Here is a 19,917-nt window from a genome sequence, read left to right on the forward strand (position 1 = left end):
TGACAGCCCTCAGGCACGACCAACAATAAAGAGGAGGAAAATGGTAACAAAGCAGATGCATCAGCAGACAAAACAGGAGATAAGTCAGACGGGAATTAAAAAGATGAGGTTTGCACAGGCACTGAAGAAAAAGATTGTGACACGAAAAAGTGTGATTGGAATAAGTAAAAGAAAGAGTGTAAAGTTAAATGGGGGCAGAAGTTACCTCTTATGTGCCCTGGCGATGCCGGCCACCTCAACGTGGTTCCAGGGTCCAGTACCCCGTATCATCGGGGGAAGCCAAGAGCCAGCAGCGTTCCTTTCATGGGGAACACTGCTTTGCTCCGGCTACAGCATCATACAGCACAAGGATCAGCAGCGTCTTGCTGGGACACCGTTTTTCATTTGTCGGTCCCTGGGCACGCGCCAGCGTACCATCAGCAGTATCATCCGCACTAAGATGCTGCTGTCCGGTGATGTGGAAGAGAATCCCGGCCCGTCGTTGCGCGGGATGCAGTGGAACTGCGCCGGGCTATCTCAAGGAAAGAGATTAGCACTCCACAAAACCCTTGTTGATGAGCGGATCGCCTTTTGTCTGTTGAGCGAGACAAGGATGACGCCTGGAGAGGCGGCTTGCTTTAGCGTTGCTGGCTACCAACATCACGAAATAGCTCGTAACTGCAAAGGAGGTGGTGTATCAATACTAGTGAGGGAGGACCTACCAGTCGAGACCGGTATGGCCGTTGTTGGTCGCATTGAACAAGTGCATGCAACAATTCACCTTGCACGTGGAACGGCGCTGACTGTCACGTCGGCATACATCCCACCAAAACACACCTTCACGGCAACTGACCTAGATACGCTTCTGACGACTGACGGTGCCCAGCTCTCATCGGTGCAGACGCTAACGCACACGCGTTGGCATGGGATCGCGCGAACCCACCAAATACCAAGGGTGAAACCCTCACACAGTGGTGCATTGACAACCAGTTTCTGGTCTGCAACACTGGTGAGTGCGCCATTTACACACGCCACCACGGGGAGTCCACCCCTGATGTGACACTGTCAAGGAATTGTACAGTGTACACGTGGACATCGCTGTATTCTCCCGATAGCGATCACCATCACATATTTTTCGACGTTATCGTTGTAGACGACACAGATGCACTGAGTTGCCCGCGGCTTCGAAAGCCCATGTACGCATGGCTAAAAGCTAACTGGAGGAATTTCCGTCTCAAGGTTGACGAGCTCTGCAGGAAAATTGGTAGAGAGAAGAACGTCAACACCCTGGAACAGAAATTGAGCTCCGCCATCCGCATTGCAACGAAGGTCTCCGTCCCCCGTGGCTGCAGAGTAACGCCACCACATTGGACACCTGAGCTCGCGAAACTCGATGAAGAGATCGCTGGATGCGGACCCTCCCACCGAAGGGAAAAGTTGGTAACCACGCGTAAGCAGATCCTGGACCGTACCACAAAGAAGAGATGGAGCACGCTATGCTCCAGACTTGCGGTGTCAGACCGCTGCAGTTGCCACATTGTCAAGAAGGTATATGCGCCACGACCACTAACCACACCGGCTGTACTTGTTGATAACGCGGCCATCACGGACTACCGTCAAGCTGAGAGGTTCATTAAACTGTACTCGTCCCGCGCAAGAAGGCACCCCGACTCACACCCACCGGCACCAATAAAGACGATAGCGAGTGAGTTCAGTCTCATCACGATGGCTGAACTACGGAGATCGATCAAACTGCTACCGAGTGGATCCGCAGCCGGACCTGATTGCTTATACAACGAGGCACTGAACATCTCGGTAGAACAGCGCTGAATGTTGTTCTGAAGCTATTCTATGAAAACATACGAACGGGAGTCGTGCCGTCTGCATGGAAGATCGGTGTTATCATCCCCATCCTGAATGCCGGAAAAAAGGCGGAGGACCTCGATTCTTACAGGCCTGTAACGCCCACGAGCTGTCTCTGCAAAGTCATGGAGCGCATAATTGCCGCGAGGCTTAGAGACACTGTTGAGTCCCAGCTGACGACGCAGCAATCAGGCTTTTGCCACGGATGCTCAACGCTCGAACAACTCCTGCACATCCGCGCTGCCCTCTGCCGTCCCACGCACCAATATCGTACGGGTGCTGTATTCGTTGACTACGAGAAGGCATTCGATACAGTAGACCACGACAAAATTGCGAGGAAAATGCACAGAATGAAGGTATCACCCCACATTGTGAAGTGGTGCGTATCATTTCTGAGTAACCGAACTGGCAGAGTGAGATTCAAGGAGAAGATTTCCAGCAGCAGAACATTTGAGCGAGGAGTCCCACAAGGAGCTGTCCTTGGCCCAATCATGTTCATTATTGTCATGAACTCGTTGAGCCAGCGCCTTGCAGAAGTGCCGTTGCTGCAGCACGGATTCTTTGCAGACGACCTGACGCTACTTGCGAGGCACACAGAGAGGGATGTCATCAACCACACACTACAATGCGGTCTAAACGTGGTGTTACAGTGGTCAAAAGAGTACTTCATATCTGTCAACGTAGCGAAAACAAAGTGCACACTCTTCGGGTGTACAGAGCGCTATCACCTTACATTACAACTGGACGGCGAAAGAATAGGAGCTGACAGGACACCGAAGCTTCTAGGAGTAACATTCCAGTGTCTGCAGGGGATGGCAACACATGCGGCCGAAACGAGACGCAAGATGGACTTCAGACTACTGCAGATAGCAGCCATCTCAGCTTCTACATGGGGGCCAAGACGACAAGTGTTGAGAGCTTTTCATCTGGAACTCGTACAGGCACACACCATGTATGGCATTGAGGTATGGTACTGGGACGCTTCGAAACGAAATCGCGACCTCCTTGCATCAGCACAACACAAAGCCAGTCGCATCATAGCTGGCATACCGCATGGGACGCGCAAAGAGGACTCTCTGCTGGAAGCAAACCTCCTGCCACTCAAGACGACCACTCTTGTGCGCAGCATGAAATTCATGCTGATGTGTGAGTCACGAGGCGGATGTTTGCGGCGCAGTGCTGAAGAAGTATACCACAGCAAACACCCAGTCAGAGTCTTACATTCCCGCATCATGCTGTCCTACCCCCACCTCCGCATTGAGCCACGCGAGCAACCACTAGAGACATCGACGCTCCGCCACAGCTGCCGACCGCTATTTCACACGCAGATAAAGCCTGTGTGCGCTGATGACCCTGACGATGTCAAAAGCGAGGCTTCCGAAAAGTGGATTGCACGGCATTTTGCACGGAGGGGGAAGGAGCCACAGCGGCGAGAGCACTACGAATTGTGGACTGATGGATGCGTGTCCCTCGGTGAGAAGTCCGGAGCAACTGCCCTGCTCTATAGAAACAACACGCTGATTTGCGCACCCAAAACTGGAGCAGGGGAACTCTCATGCAGTTACAGAGCGGAATGCGTAGCATTAGAGATAGGACTGCAACGGCTGCTGAAATGGCTTCCGGCATACAGAAGCACACAGAGCAGGTTGTCCATCTTCTCTGACTCGCTGTCAATGTTAACAGCACTGCAGACAGGCCCCCTAGCCGTAACGGACCCAATTCTAAGACGACTATGGAGGCTTCTGCTTCAAGTTCAGAGAAGGAAGATACGTATCCGACTGCAATTTGTGTTTGGCCATTGTGGCGTGAAACGGAATGAGGTTTGTGATGAAATGGCCAAAAAGGCCGCAGATTTACCACAGTTGCGAGACACATGGATCCCCGACATCATTGCTTATGCGAAGCGAGTGCTTAGGTCGGAAGAAGTCCATGAGAACACTCATAGGTTTGGTATCACGGGCAACCACTTTACAACAAAACATAAGGAAGAACTGACGAGGGAAGAAGAAACGGCATTGGCACGCTTTCGGGTTGGGTCTTCAAGACACTATGGATGGATGTTGCGAAAGATCAACCCGAGTGTGCCTCCACAGTGCCGATGGTGCAACCAGAAACATGCACCGATAGGACCAACAATACAAAAGGCCCCACCTGTTGCGACACGCACTCTTCAGAGAACCTCCGAACCGACAAAATGTACGGAATGTGATGCCGCATACCAATGCCGCTCGAGTTCTGTAACGCACATGGTAAACAAACATGGCTTTGTGCGAGCTGATGCCCTCCGGAGGATCAAATACGGCGATGCAACACCCGCAGTGGATATCCCCCCGGAGCCCCCTCCAGTGGTGGCGATCGTTCCTCTACCATCGAACACACGAGTCCCGATGAGACCGCAGTTGCTTCATTGTACCATCTGTGCCTCCAAATTCGCAGTGCCAGGCCGACTATTACACCACCTTAGAACAATACATGGCATAGGCAGCGGTAGTTGCCGCGTGAAAAGGGGGCGAGAGAACGAGGACTCATTGCAAGGAGATGGTAGAGCCCCAGCAGCGCCAGCCTCTCAGGATACACGGAAGCTGCCGTTTCAATGTGACCTGTGTGAGGCGAGTTTCGGTACACACTCTTCCCTGTCACTACACAAGAAATTCAAACATAAGAGCATAGTGACGGAGGACGGTACCGTGGTGGTGGTGCAATTCCCTCGTAAGCGTGCCCGTGAGGGAAACGTTGACGTGCCGGGGAAAGGCGAGGTGCAGTGTGGTGTGTGCCAAAAAGTGCTCAGTTGCAGGGACTCCCTCATCCGACACTGTAAGGCTTTCCACAAAGGTGAGGGTGTCGAGCTTAAATGCAGCAAAAGCAAAAAATTTTGTGCCACTGATTCCCCGCATACAAATGCATCCATGTTGGTGTGCCCGACATGCGGAAGGCAGTGTGCTAGCAAAACTGGCCTCACCCTACATCAAAAGAAGATGCACGGTATGAAGGTAGAGCGCGCTGTTACCAGCCAACGCGGCGACTGTGAAGAAACGTCGCTGCACTCGATGAGCTGTCCCGGTTTGAAGGAGTTACGTGTCAGGTTTGCGGTGGAAGGTGAGTGTGTGCAGGATATATGCTTCTCCAAAAGGCTGGCGCAGTTTCTCATTGCGGTTGAACGGAGCCGGCCGCAGGTGAAGTCCTCACCTAAGGTAACAGTCATACAACCCACTCTCCCTTCTGCAACTTCCCCCCTTATTGCCGAGTGTGGAGCTAGCAGGAAAAGCACCGGATGCAGGAATAGTCCAGACACCCTCAGAGACAGAGGGGGTATGCAGTCAACAAGCAACAAAAACATAAAAAGGGGGAGAGAATAATAAACGAATAACAAAAATCAAAACAAAAGGATTGCTAATTGACATCTTTGGGAGAGTCCGGAGTGGGGGGCTTCTCGCCCCATCTGCTGTATTCCGTTCAACTGCGGAGCTACAACAAAAATTATAGAGGGAGTGTTAGGATGAATAAAAAAGGGAGACTCTGCCACAGTCGCCAGATCGATAGCATCTCAGGGCTCTACGGTGATGGTTGATGGCCGCGCCAGTGGGGGGAAACTCTCACGAAGGCACGAAGAAAATTCCAAAAAAAAAATAGCGGTGGCAGCACTTGCATTCACGAAACCAACTGAGGCAGAAAATTCAGCTGCTGCTGAAGGAATAAAGACACGCCGCGATGAACTAAAATTCAATCATGCACTGGCCGAGGCGCTACGGAAAAACGTCAGACAGGCACAAGGCAACTTACAAAACATAAGAACCGAAACGCGGGCGCTTCTTCTGGCGGCAATGCTAGCAGACACAATAAAGCAGCGACAGGCATATAGTGTTATAGCTGCATATTCCGACGCCAAAGCAACCGCGCTGAAGGCAACGATCGACACAAAAAGCAAACAAATTATAGACGCCGCCGACGTGCTGGAAAAGAGGAGCGCCCAATTAAGAGGGGCGATTTTCGCAGCGAAAACAAAGGCGGTAACCGTTTCCGGCTCAATAGCGGGAGCACTAGCCAATGACCCTGATTTCGGGGGAACGGCGAAGACATGCACACTAAAGCTTTCAGTGCACGACACGGCTGACACGGCATGCGACACCTCAGCCAACTATGATGACACCCTCGCAACACTGGCCACACAAATTAATAACCTGAAGACCATCTATACAGTCTGCGATGAGACCCCAATCACAGAACAGCTGACGGCGGTAATCACAAGCAAAGGCGACTTCGCGAGCTCAGGGGACACAACAGCAGACGGAACCGCATACTGCGGTAACCATGCCACGCGATCAAGCGCAACACACGCCATTAGCATAAAAGAACTACACGGTGAAAGCAACCCGACACGCACGATACCACAAAACCTCGAAAACGACGGAACTTGCGTAAAGCCAGGAGCCGGCCGCAAGGACGGATTAATAACGATAAGAGAGACCGCGGCCTCAAAATGCAACGCCAAAAAAAACCTCATATCCCCGGTAATGCCAGTAAGCAGCCCGTCAGCGACCCAGCTAATCGACGACCCAACGTTCCAAAAGCTGGCCGCCCTAGCATCAGGACAAAACACACCGCAAACTACCGGCGGAAAAAATGACAAAGCAGCAGCGATCCAACTTTTAGGGAGCGACGAAACGAATTTAAAAGACAAGTATTTCACCCCACTGGAAAACCAACACGTAGAATTCAACCTAGGTGAAGAACTAATCAGAACCAGCATAAAATCGGCAGCTTCAGGTGACAATTACGGCGCAGTTTTGGCGTTTTCAGCAGGAAAAGCAGCCATTCAAGCAGTACAGAAGGACATACCAAAAGGAGTGGAAACAGAAGCTAACGATGACTGCACAGGAAAAGGAAAAGATGATTGCAACAACAAAACAGGGTGCAAATACAATGACAAATATAGAAATGCGAAAAAGACCCTGCAAAAGCTACAACGGCGGGAACACCAGTGACCAAAAACACCACAGGAAGCAATTCTGTTATGATTAATAAAACCCCTCTTTTCTTGCATTTGTGGTTATATAGTTATGCTTTTCGAAGATTTTTGCTACATTTTGTGAAATATGCGAAAATTGCTTTGTCAGAGAGTCTGTTAAATTTTCTTAAATTTGACATATTTTAACACTTTTAGATAATATGTGTAAATTTGTTAAAATGTGAAAGTTTAGTAAATTTTATATAATAGCAGCTTAGTCGTGTATTTAGTATGTGAAATTGTACGGAAAAGGAATGATATTATAATTTTATTTATTTTGTTTATTTTATTGATATTATTTGCTTTTATGATAGTGATAGTATTAGCAAGGAAAATGCAAAATATAATAAAAGGAGAGTGTTGTAAGTGTGTAAATACGAATATTATAAAAACTTATTTGTGAAGACTGAATAAACAACAAAAAAGAAACACAGAAAAGAGTTGTAGTGTTGCAACGAATGGAAGCTAGAAAAAAAGGGAAATGGAAATGGGAATATTTTAATGAAAACAAAGGCATAAATGGAAGTGGGGTATGCACATGTCTATAAACAAACATGAATATAATCACCATTATACAAAAGAAAATAAAGAAGGAGAACATAAGATACAGACAGAGTCCAGTGAAGAGGCATAATGCAGTCTCTACGTTACCTATAGTGAGACAGGAAACTAAGGACCATAAATTTTGATATTTTACATTTAGATACAGGGCGGAATGTTTTCTAATTGAGAGTGGAAACTTGTCGAACAAATTATAGAAGCTTCGTGACTGATTTACGCTCTTCAACTTTCTATTTTTCTCATAACAACTACAAATTTCACATGTATAATGGGGCATCAACTTAATTATCTTGGCAATTTTACTGGCTCTGCTGTCCTTAGTGTGTTTAAGCTCAACATATCTTGAGAACAATGATGTAACAAATTAAAAAACAATTATAACAAAGAATGATCCTAAGAAGCACAGAGTATTTGTGATTGTAGTTCAAACGCATGCAACTAAAGAATGGTGTAGGCTCATATTGAAATTATTACAATTGCAAAAAGAGGTTTGTATAGCCATGTTAAAAGGCCTAGATGGGTTATGCAATATTTAGAGAAACAGAATGCAAGTGATGAGGATATTGTAATTTATTTGGATAGATCTGATGTTATAATATCCGAACTTTATAAGTATTGTAAAGCTGTGGAATATTTTATACAGAATACTGCAGAAAGTGAAGAGAAGTTTAGTAAATAGGATGTTTTCAAAGAGCATGTAGAGAGATGTTACTGGTTTTTTAATGTTGGATATAGAAAGGAAGAGGACAAAAAATTAAATCATTCTAAAATCGCCTCCTAGTGGAAAACCCTATCTTAGCGGTGGAGGTTTGATAGCCAGAGTTTGGGCAGTTAAAAGGTTTGAATATGCATTTGTAGAATTTTTGGGAGGAAGTAAGGAATGGCAGTCAGATAAGAGTATTTACAAGCCATTTCTTATTTGGAGTGCAACTCAAAAAGAAGCTGTTGGACAGAGAATTGTTTTGAATAGAGGAATGATTGGATTGGATTATGAAGTGAAATTTTTTCACTCGACTTAGTGAAGGGTTTAGGAAAACTACATTCATTTATTTTCCAGGATAGCAGATTGCATGGGAAGAGTGGACGGAATTGATTTTTTAAAACCTTAGTTTGTACAAGAACTTGAGATGGAGGAAATTCGCTGGTAGAGATATGGGGAAAATAGAAACTTATGCAATGGATGGAGGAAATGGGATTTTGTATATCGGGAAGTTTTGTGGTGATACGGGTACACAAGGACATTCTTTGAAGCTAAGCAGGCGTTGACGCAGGTCCTAAAATAACTATATTTAACGACAAGCAGCTCTGAAAACTACTGCTGACATCCTAACGATGCCAAAGGAGTCTGAACCTTTCAACTCCTGCATAACCCAACACATGTTTATATAATAGCTGTGTTGTTAAGCTGAATAAGAGTGCTAACCGCGTGAATATAGAAGACAGAGGCATGTTTCAGGGGGAAGCTTTGCGATATAGAAAAAACAGTTCATATAATGCCTCGACAATAACGAAACGTTTTTGATGAAATAAACGAGGCTCTTCTTGTCAATGCAATTAAACATTCGAACATCCATCATACTAATTGACTTTGCTGTCACATTAGCACTATTCATTAGAAAAGACTGAAACAAATTTTAGCGATAGGGAAGAAAACCACTACACACTGATAAGGTACAGAATTCAATAAAATCTAGTGATACCAGCATCAAGTCACTCCTCGGAACAAAGAATTATAGCTTCAAAGCAACGACACAAAGCCGTAATCACGGCAAAGCGACGCACTCGCCACAAAATGCTGCTTTCATCAGCAAGAAGCACTCAACAGCGCAACATGGCAGCCATAACATTTATACTAACCCTCAGAGTGGACAAAGCAGCGGGCAACGTCGTGGCTGGAAACAACAAAGGGGAGCATGCGGCGCTTTGTGAGTTTATAGCAATGGCTCAGCAAGAAGTAGAAGCGCCGCACCTAGAAAGCCTGGACGTGGAGGCATATAGGCGTGTCCACCTGCTGAATTTAACTATCAGACGATGATTGGATAAACAAATTCTACACCGACAAGACACGGAAAACGACAAAAGGTTCATCGGCCGAAGCGGGACTAGACGACAAGGGTGGCAAACTACACTGGGACGACTGGAAATGGGCGGCTGAAAGACTGGTGGCAGCGCCAGAACATACGACGCTTAAAGAAAGCGGCACCACGCAGGTCTCCGGTCTAGCAAAAAAAATGGCAGCTGTTGCGATAAAAGGCATAGCAGCAAAAGCAGCCAAACTGAAAGACAGTTTTCCGGAGGAAGCTTTGCCAGAAAGCGCCGCCAAAACAGCAGCGGCCGCCGTAGCTAAAAAAATGCGGGATGCGGCCTTCGGCGGCGAAGACACGCTGATAACGACTCTAACAGACATCACAACGCTCGGGGCAAGCCCATCTAACAACAGGAACGTCGAATGCAAGACACAGGGGCCTGGCAAAGGCACACATATTGCTCTAGCAGCGCTAGCATGTGTCTGCTGGCAGGGCAACACCAACACGGTGACACACGGTATGTGCAACAAAGCAATGGAAGGCCAAACGGGCTGGAACGGAAACAGCAACAAGCCGGGGACATCGGACCTTATCAAGCTCGCCAAAAGTTGCGGCCCCGCCGGAAAACGAAAGGTGACGGCAGCAAGGCTTCGAGCAGCCATAACTTCACTGCGGAACCTTATAACCGGCCACGACACCGGCAACCTTTACCTAGGCACTTTTATCGCAACCGGTTTCTCAGGATCGTCAGACAGCAGCGTTTGCATCGAATTCACAAACTTAGCTGGCGGGGCTGACGACCCGCTCACCAAGCTGCCCTGGATCAACAAAGTGGAAGCGGCTGCAGCCGAACTGGAGAAGCTAACGCAGGTGCGCCCAAGGCACAAGCAATCAACATCCAACTAGTAGCAGCAGAAACCGAAGCGAACCAAGCGGTAAAGCAGGCTGCAGCGGAAGCAGAAGAAATAAGAAAAGGTAACAACAACCCGAGTGTAGCGACGCCAGCACTACGTAAGACGATCTGCGAAGCTCACAACAAGTCCAAAACAGCATGCTTAGGAGCTAAATGCAAATGGGGAGGGCAAAAGGATGATGACGGCCCATGCATAGTAGATGAAAGCAAAGTTGCAGAACAAACAACCCAAGCAGGGACAGGAGAAAAGAAAGACGGGGCAGCTTCAACTGGGTGTGCAAAACATGGAACTGATAAGACTGCGTGTGAAAATGACAAAACAGGCGACAAACAAAATTGCGCATGGAGGAAGGGGAAAGATAATGAACCTGAGCCAGAAAAAGAAATGTGCCGAAATGGAAGTTTTCTAGTAACCAAACAATTGGCCCTAATGGTTTCTGTATTTGTGGCCTTGCTTTTTTAAAACAAATTTTTCCCCCTCTTTTTTAAAAAATTCTTGCTAAAATTTTCCTTGCTATTTGATATATTTCAACACCTAAAAATTCACCGAAAAATTGAACTGTGATTTGTAAAGTTTGTGATTCTGAAATTTTTTGTTTTTCTGGCAACTAAAAGAATTTTCTCTCTTTTTTTCTTCTTTTTTGGAATTTTTTAAGGGTTAGGTTTTTATTTTATGTTTTATGGTTTTTAATATTTTTAATTTTTAATTTTTATTTTATCGATTTTTTCTTTTTTCATTTTTGTGTTTTTTTGGACGTTCAGGGAAACAAAACCAACTACCAAACTAAAGAGAGACTAGACAGGGTTAGTGTTATTAATTTTTGTGGGTTATTTTTTAATCACTTCTTTTCAATTTTTATTCTTCTATAAATCGCTATTTTTAAATTGTAAGTGATGCAGCGTATCTTTTTTGATGCAACTCTAACCCTTATTTACCCAGCACACAGCTGCGTCTTCACATTTTTCGCCTCCGTCATCGACGCGATTTGTTAATTTTTTTTTGTGAATTTCAGCTCTGCATTTTGCGATGCGTGCGGCTTAAAAATTTTTTAAAACCCTGGCGCATGGCAGTTTCGCTGCTTGAAGCGATTTGCTTTTCAAGAGGCGGTAAAAAATATCTTAATATTAGGAAGTTGAAAGATAAAAGATCTCAGTGCAGGGCCCCATAATCACGACGGGAAAAAATCCACCGCAAAAATCAACTAAAAAACACAACAGCTGAGGAATACCCAAGCGAGCACTGCGACTATGATGCCACTAAAAACAAATACAAACCAAAACTGAAACAGTAAAATAAAACACAGCAGCAGGACCAGGAGAGACAAGCACTGTGGTAGATTAAAATAAACACCGATCCCAGAAAGCATGTGAGGCAAAAAACAAGGATGTCAAACAGGGTGAGAAAGCAGTCTGTAAATGAATTAATTTTTGTTGATGGTACTGGAAAGCTTCTCAAGTCCGAGTGCCGCTATTCCAGCTCTCTCATCAATAAGAAATTGGATCTGAGTATGGCTGCTGCTTTGACGGGTTTGGCTGCACTCTATAATTATAAAATTATAGTACTTTAAGGATTTTTTTAATTTCATGAATTTTTGTGAAACTCTTCTATGTTGAGAGGATTTGTTAAAATTTTATGAAATTTAATATATTATATTACTTTTTTTAAATCTTTGCGAAATATGAAAAATAATGAATTGTTTTTAAAAGAATACGTAATTTTTATGCGAAAGCGACATCTAGGAACAAAGATGTAACAAAGTAAGGTAATGTAGTGTGTAAATGAGTGTTATTCTAATTTAGTTAATTTTTGTTTATTCTTCTTCATTTTATAGATGTCAGTTGAGACTATAATAAAGACGATAACAATAGGAGTGTATTGTGAGTGTGTATATACGAATATAATAATAAGAGTGGTGGTGGTGAGTGACTGAAAATAAAAAGTAAACACTTAAACGACGGTATAGTGTAATAAGATTGAGTTAGTGGAAAGTAATGGGCAGGATTCACCAGGTATATTATTATAAAATAAAGTACTGAGGAGCTGACGGGTTGTACTCCGTGTGCAAAAAAAGAAATGAATAAGAAATTAGCGGAAGAAAGAGCGTACAGGCTGTCTCATAAAGATCTGGAAGTCAGTGGGTGCAAGAGACGTAGCTACTACGTTGTACAGACCGGTAGCTACCGGACGTGCTACTGAAAAAACTAAAAGGAAATATCGTTAACAAAATAAGAATCCGCGGATATAAAAAATGTAGGATCTCTATGAAGTTTGTAAAATCTATGCTAAAAGTTCCCATTTCCGTGTCTTTATGCTAGTTATGTGTTAAGATATTTTAAGTAGTGAGTACCTTTCATGAGAGTGTTGCTTATACATGGCTAATGGCGCGTATTAATAAGGCAAATTTTGAGAGGAGGGAACTGTTAGAACTTAAAATGACAAGTCTTAGCGCAATCAGCATAATCCGAGGACAGATAAACACAAGCATAATCGAATGTTCATCCGTATGTGGAAGGAGCATAATTGATAAGTGGTTGTTTTGGGAACATTATGTAGAGAAGTACAAACAAATAGAAGCAATAAGAAACCATTAAATTTTAATTTTTATCTACATAAATATGTGTAGTACTTTCAAGGATGGTTGGCCAGGGATTGGCAATGTTAGTTGAAAACAGAAATAGAAAGAAGGCGATGAAATAGAGTTTAAAGTGCAAAAATGAAAGCTGATGCGCTCGCTTTTTTTAAAAATTCCAGTAGCTGGATAATATAGCAAATAAACAATTGCATTTTTTATTTCCACCTCAAACAAATAGGATTTAAAAGCATTTCACCAGGAAATAGTCCTCAGTTACAAGAAAGCACAAAAACACACAACTGTTCTCTAATAGAGATACACCGCAATATTATTTTCACACAGCTAAAAGAACTCCGGCAACCAAAGCAAAAGCCGGCAAACTAAACTAGGAAATAAAGTCGATTGTAAAGCAAGCATAACGACATCCTTCGAGTAGAAAAGCAGCCGCCAATAGCATATAAATCAGAAACAATTGCACCGGTTCTGTTTGACGGGAGAGTGGTTTAGGCGACTAGAGACGGTGAAGGCAAATAAGATGTGAGCGTCAATCTATTAGGCAGTGCTCAGGCCCACTAAAAACACTTCCATTAGCACTTAGTAGAAACAACCGCACAAAAACCGACAAGCACTCGATCACCTCAAAAACAGTGCACAAAAATGGAGCCAAAGGAAGGGACGCTCGGTCACCCAACCAAGAAAGATACCTTTTATTAGCGATTTCAGGCCATGCCGACAAACTTTTCATAGAAGTATAAGCAAGTTTCTAATTGATACCATACATCTTGGAAGCTCGACGGCGGATACAGGGGCAGATGCATCCGACTCTAAGTAAACACAAAATGGAAGCAGATCACGTGATAAAATTTCTCAAAAACAAAAATATGTTTAAGTTGCAACTCCAAGTTTATGCAGCGGCTTACAAAAAATCCGAATGGAAAGATGGTGCTGAAGTTCTGACTGCGTTGAAAAACAAGCCAATCAACAACCTACTAAGTGCTGCAGCCAACTCTTGTACATCAATTACACTACCGGTGATGACACTAGCGACAACGGAGAGCAGTTTCCGCTAGCCGTGGATGGTACTATCGGCGGACGAAAATTAGGCGCAACTCCAGCCCAAAATCGCGTCAATGCTAAAGATATTTTACTCGTTGTTTAAACTTTGGAAGATAGCCCTATCCTTTAAGACACAGCCAATGAAGCAAGAAAAGTTCATTTATATACTACTATTTTTTTTAGCGTTAGTGACCGTCGCTAACTCAGCAAACAAAAACGAACATGAATTTGACCAGATGTGCCGCTTGTACAAGCTTTTAAACATCCCCATAACGATGCCAGGATTGACTATCAGTCAAAGAAGCGATAGCACAGAGGCAGCCAATCAAATAACGCTCGGCATTTTAGACAGAGCCCAAAAGATAAATATGTATGTGGCATAGAAACCGATAGTAGAATTTTTAACGAGCACGGATAAATACAAAAACAAAGCTGCATTCGACAGTGACGCCGCAAAGAAGGGATATTTCAATCCAAAAGATGATGCTGAACTCGAGAAAATGTGAAGCGCCTACAAAGAGGTTCAAGGCGCTCAGGGCGCTGAAAAGGCGTTTTCCAAAAAGTAAGGCAGAGCGCTAGAAAAAAAAAGCAAAGGCAGTTACCACGACCTGCAATTGCAAATCTATACCAAAACCTGGCAAACACAGCGGCGCTTTTCCAACACCTCGAAGCAAAGTTACGCCAAACAATTGCAGCGGCCAGGGTGCACATGGAAAAGGCGCTGTACGGTGCCAAGTATGCCGCAACACCAACAGATCTTCTCAGCTCGGCGGCACCACTACCAAAACCGGCTGCAGCAAACTTCCCTTGGCAGACCAGTGCGGACAGAAAAACAGCCTGTGCAGCGCCAGATGCAGCCGAAGCGACTAAAGCCGACAATGCGCTAGCCACAGATGTAGTGTGCATATGCATACGCGACCATTCGACATCCCACGACACATGCGCAACAGGGATCCGCCAAAAAAGCGCCAACTTTGCAGCCACCAGGTCGCCGGCAAATGCAGCAGACGCCTTCACATAGATAGTAGCACAATGCAAACCAACCGATGACGAAGCAGCGCTGTTAAACATAGCAAGCAAGCTCACAGAGGCTGTCCAAGCGGTGTACACCTGGTTAGGCAAAAATGTATTCACCGCAGCGGTGGCAAACGGTGGACCAAACGGCGCAGCGAAGCGCTTTAATTTCTATGGCATCACCGCCCTAGGCGGTGCAGCACCGGGTCGCGGGGCGCGACAACGCACGCAACGGCAGGGGAAGGGGTGTGCATCGACTACTCTGCTTACCTCAAACCCACTAAAGGAATCCCTTGGATCAACAACATTGAAGCCGCAGCAGCGGAGCTAAAGAAGGGCAAGGAACTTTTTCCAGAATTGAACAGAGAGCTGGCGAAAGCAGTGGCACAAGAAAGACAAATAGAAACGCTGCTTTTACTTGGCACTTTATTAACCCCGGCAGTAACAACAGCCCCAACAGAAAAAACATACAAGAAACCAACAGTAGAGGACCAAAACAAATGCAAAGAAGCCACAAACAAAACACTAGAAGGATGCGCGGCTGTCGACTGCGACTATGACAGCGAGAAGATCGAATGCAAACCCAAACCAGGAACAGAAACCACAGTAGCAGGAACAGGACCAGGAGACCAAGCAGGAGCACCAACAGGAGCAACTGGATATGCAACAAACAAAAATAAAACCACTTGTGAGACTGACAAAAAAGATGGTAAGCAAAATTGTGCATGGACGAAGGAAAAAGATAATGAAGATGACAAGGACACGGAAAAGTTTCGCTCTTCTAGTTATTTATAAAAAAAATTGTACTTATCGTTTCTTGTCTTGCAAGTTTAGTGAAATTTTGAGGATTCATAAAATTTAAGGATTTTTGCTCAATTTTATGAAATTTACTGAAATTTTCTTTCTTGAGAGAAATTGATAATTTTTCTGAAGTTTGCGAAATTTGATATGTTTTAACACTATTTCTTGAAAATGTACAAGTTGTAGAAAATTATAAGGATTTTAAGAATGTAGAACTTTATTAAATGTATATGATAGTAGCTTATGGATGCAAAGCAGTGGGTGATAGGGAATGAAAAATGAGTGCTACTCTTCTCTTGTCTTCTCTGTTTAGTTAATCCATATTAGTTGCGAATATAATAATCGTATAGAAATTTTTAAAATGGTATTTGTAATGGGGTGTGTTATGAGTGTGTATATACGAATATTATAATGAGAGCAATAATAATAATAATAATAATAATAATAATAATAATAATAATAATAATAGGAGAGTGTGGTGAGTGTGTGTATATACGCATATTATAATCTGTGAGTGGTGTTACAGAGTCACTGGAAGTGGAAAAAGAAGCACTTAGCGCAAAATATTATAGGTAATTAAAGTGAGTGAGTGAGCGAGATTTGGAGAGAAAGTGGAGATGGAACTTGCGCCGTTTCTAGCGGCATCCTGACCAATGGCGTAATCATGCACAAGGCGATAATGAGGTTGAAAGTGATGGTGAGAGACAGAGTACAGTGTGCAGAAGAAATAGAGTCGCTGACAGTGACACAAAGAAGCAGTGGAAGTGGGAAGAACCGAATACCGTATCGACAATATGCTCTCAAGATCTTTTTGAAGGATTCTTTTTTAAAACTGACGCACTGTAATAAATATAAAGAAACATAAGCCATAGAATTCATCTGATAGGAGCTGTTCACTTTGTATAAAAGTGCACTGCTCACCAGATATAACAAAATCTGTAAAATAGAGACGTAAAAAGCAGTTGATGGTCGGAAAGACACCTGACTAAAGAGCTAAACCCTCAATAAATTTATAAAGGCTAAGAGTAAACGCAAGAATGCATAAAAACAGCAGAAAAAAGGAAATAAAGGCGTTATTGCGTCACAAGATGTCTTAGAAAAAGAAATTAATTTCACTTACACTAAAGTAAGTAGAAAAAGTTATTAGCAACAAGAATTTAGTTGTTTACTAGAGTCGAGAATGTAAAGTTATGAAAATGTAGTTTAAATCGCATATTGAGTATATTAGAATCAAGCCGACCACAAGAGTGCAATATGGCTTTATAAGATGAAGCAACCACTCAAAGAGAAGCCATTTTGAAGCGAAAATTTACTTCTCTCACAGCTTTTTAAACACAGAAATTCAAAAGAAAGCAATAGTGATAAAAAAGGGTGATTAGGAAACCGCATTTACATGACACATAAAACTTACGTAGTAAACCAGTATATAAGCCGAAAGGAGATGACAATATAGACCACACGAAGCTCGATAAAAAATAAAAAATAACGTCTACCTGTGGACAGCAGCTTAGGGGAAAGTGGATGCCTGAAGCACCAGAAAATCAATTAGCAACACCTATGTGGTGGAAGCAAAAAATACAGCATACCAACTTATCAATAAATAAAAAAAACAAGCACGTAAAACGTACATAACAAAGAGACGGCTAAATCTAACGTCGAAGAAAAAGGCAGCAACTATTTGCGGTCAACTGGAAAAGTGTCAATGTTAAATGGCCGTGTAGAGAGCAACAAGCAGCCACTGAGCCGAAATGAATTAGTATATGAAAATTCAGCATCTAAAACAGGATGACATAGGTTAATCAGAAATAGTCATGATCCAAAGAAAGAAAAGTTTTTTTTAATCAACATTTACACCTAGATGCAGGACGACATAACACACAAACCCCACAATTAAAGTTTAAGCTCAATAAAAAAAGAAACCTTCAGTACCGCTAATCTTTCCGAGAAAATAAGTAGGTTTCAGAATCAACAGGAAACTCAAGACAGTGCCGGCAGATATGTGTAAAACCAAAAGCAGCAGCAGCCTAGGAGCCTACACCTTCCTGACGTTAATAACGTTAATAGCTGTTTCCGGCACAGACACGCCAGAAGAAATTACCAAGGATGCCTGCGGCTCAGCGGCCTTCCTTCGCATAGTCGCGGACACTGTTAAAAGTGGACTTTTAGCAGCTGTGAAGCGAAACAACGAACTGAACAAAAGACTAGCACAGGCAACGGCAGCAGTACGCAACCAACAAAGGCCGGATCTTGGCAAAGCAGCAATGGCTTTATTGCCAATTCTAGCAAAGAAGGCGGCCGAGGAGACGTCGGCAGCCCTGGCAATGCCAACAAGGGCATTGCCAGGACTCGTAGCGGCAGCAAATTACAGTGGGCAGCAGCAGGCGCTAGCGGCGCTACTGACAACAGAAGTAGCAGACAGCACAACAGGCCAAAGCGACGTGGGAAGCGCAGCCTCAGGGACAGCCAACATCAAATTTAAACTCAGCCAAACCAACGGACTCACCTCGTGCGCTAGCAGCGTAAACAAGGCGGCGGACAAACACGCGTCGTGGGCCACAGTCCCAGGCCTAAAAAAATTCAGCATACACTCGCCAGAACCGGAGGTGTCGGCCAGCGACAACAGGTTTCTGGCGGTTGGCAAAGGCAGCGGCAACGGACAACAATGTGACGTAAATGGAGGAACAAACAAGCAGTTCACAGTTACAAGCTCACACGTTTGCATAGCAGGCGGCCCTGTATTTTCAGCAGCACAAAAGCAACTAGACGCCGGCACCTCAGGTGACTACGGTCGGGGGCACATAAGCAGCTACAGCGAAACCGACGAAGACCATTTCGCCAAGCAGGCGGCGACAGACATCAAAACCGCCGTCAACGCCCTAGCAAGCAGAGCGGGGGCGTTTGATCCCAACGAACTAAGCAGCTATGACGCCGACCCGGATTTCCAGGCTGCGGTGGGCGCAATCTACGGCAATTTACCCCGAGACAAAGCAACCGGCGAAGCAAAAAATACAGTATCCAACCTTATCACACAGCATTTTGGAAAGGCGCAAAACTTCAAAAGCAAGATTTGGGACGAAATCGAAAAGCTGAAAGTGCCAGCAACAGTCCTTGGAGACAAGGCAGAGATGACGCTAAAGGACGTTGACGACATAGGATTAGCTACACATATAATGGTACAACACATTACCGCCAGCTTCCAAAAGTCAGCACCTCAAGCAGAAAAGCAGCCAGATACCACAGAAGTCAAACCAGGAAAAGCAGAAGAAACGAAAAAAACAGCAGACGAATGCAAAAAGCATACAACAAGTGAAGATTGTAAAAAGGAAAAAGGTTGTGATTTTGTTGAGAAAAAACCGGAAGGTGAAAAATGCTTTCCAAAAGTTGAGACTGACAAGAAAGATGAAGAAAATAATGGGAAAGAAAGCTCTGACCGCAAAGATAAGCCTTAGAAAGATTGCACTGGAAACTGCAAATGGGAAAATAATGCTTGCAAGGATTATAGTTTTATTGTCAATAAGAAATTTGCTTTGACGGCTGCTACCCTTATAGGTTTGTTAGGATTCTAATATTATAAGAATTTTCTTTCAAATTTATGAAGTTTAAGAAAGTTAAGAGAATTTGCTATCATTTGATAGATTTTGATACTTTCTGATGAAAAAGTGCAAAATGACAAAAATTTTAAATAATACAGAAATATGAACTTCGTGTGGGACTGGCCTATTGGTGCAACCTAATAGGGTTAGAGGGTATGAAAAATTAGTAATACTCCAATTTGTTTTATTTTGTTTACGTTATGTATACTAGATATTGTTATAATAGTAACAATAAGGATATTAGTATAGCAGGAGAGTGTTTTGAACGTGTGTATATACGAATATTATAATAAGAGCAGTAATGATAAAAATAGTAATAATAATAATAATGATAATAATAATAATAATGATAATAATAATAATAATAATGATAATAATAATAGGAGAATGTTGTGAGAGAGTGCATATACGAATATTATAATAAGGGCACTGGTGAAAAATAAATGGACAAAAAAGATAGAAGCAGTTAAAAACAATAGCGGAATGAAACTTTAGTAGCATGATGAAACCGAAACAAAGATTGTGAGATAGC

At 43.7% G+C, this 19,917-nt stretch overlaps 2 protein-coding genes and 2 pseudogenes across 2 annotated transcripts, besides 6 other annotated features; all 4 read left to right on the top strand.

The window, feature by feature from the left end:
* Positions 1–1,763: 1,763 nt before the first annotated feature.
* Positions 1,764–5,195: a repeat region.
* Positions 5,196–5,402: 207 nt separating this feature from the next.
* Positions 5,403–6,824, top strand: Tb09.v4.0001 (variant surface glycoprotein; the record flags this gene model as incomplete). Its single annotated transcript, XM_798305.1, has 1 exon — positions 5,403–6,824. The coding sequence occupies one exon, from the start codon at positions 5,403–5,405 to the stop codon at positions 6,822–6,824; it is 1,422 nt and encodes a 473-aa protein (XP_803398.1).
* Positions 6,825–7,104: 280 nt separating this feature from the next.
* Positions 7,105–7,148: a sequence feature (AT_rich).
* Positions 7,149–9,120: 1,972 nt separating this feature from the next.
* Tb09.v4.0002 lies at positions 9,121–10,338 on the top strand (annotated as a pseudogene).
* A 673-nt stretch (positions 10,339–11,011) lies between these two features.
* Positions 11,012–11,100: a sequence feature (T-rich).
* Positions 11,101–11,971: 871 nt separating this feature from the next.
* Positions 11,972–12,016: a sequence feature (AT_rich).
* Positions 12,017–14,469: 2,453 nt separating this feature from the next.
* Tb09.v4.0003 lies at positions 14,470–15,783 on the top strand (annotated as a pseudogene).
* A 417-nt stretch (positions 15,784–16,200) lies between these two features.
* Positions 16,201–16,260: a microsatellite.
* Positions 16,261–17,789: 1,529 nt separating this feature from the next.
* Tb09.v4.0004 (variant surface glycoprotein) lies at positions 17,790–19,241 on the top strand (the record flags this gene model as incomplete). Its single annotated transcript, XM_798307.1, has 1 exon — positions 17,790–19,241. One exon carries the CDS (start codon positions 17,790–17,792, stop codon positions 19,239–19,241), a length of 1,452 nt encoding a protein of 483 aa, XP_803400.1.
* Positions 19,242–19,671: 430 nt separating this feature from the next.
* Positions 19,672–19,767: a microsatellite.
* Positions 19,768–19,917: the final 150 nt, after the last annotated feature.

The sequence above is a fragment of the Trypanosoma brucei genome, chromosome 9, assembly GCF_000002445.2.
Source record: "Trypanosoma brucei brucei TREU927 chromosome 9, whole genome shotgun sequence".
NCBI lineage: Eukaryota > Euglenozoa > Kinetoplastea > Trypanosomatida > Trypanosomatidae > Trypanosoma > Trypanosoma brucei.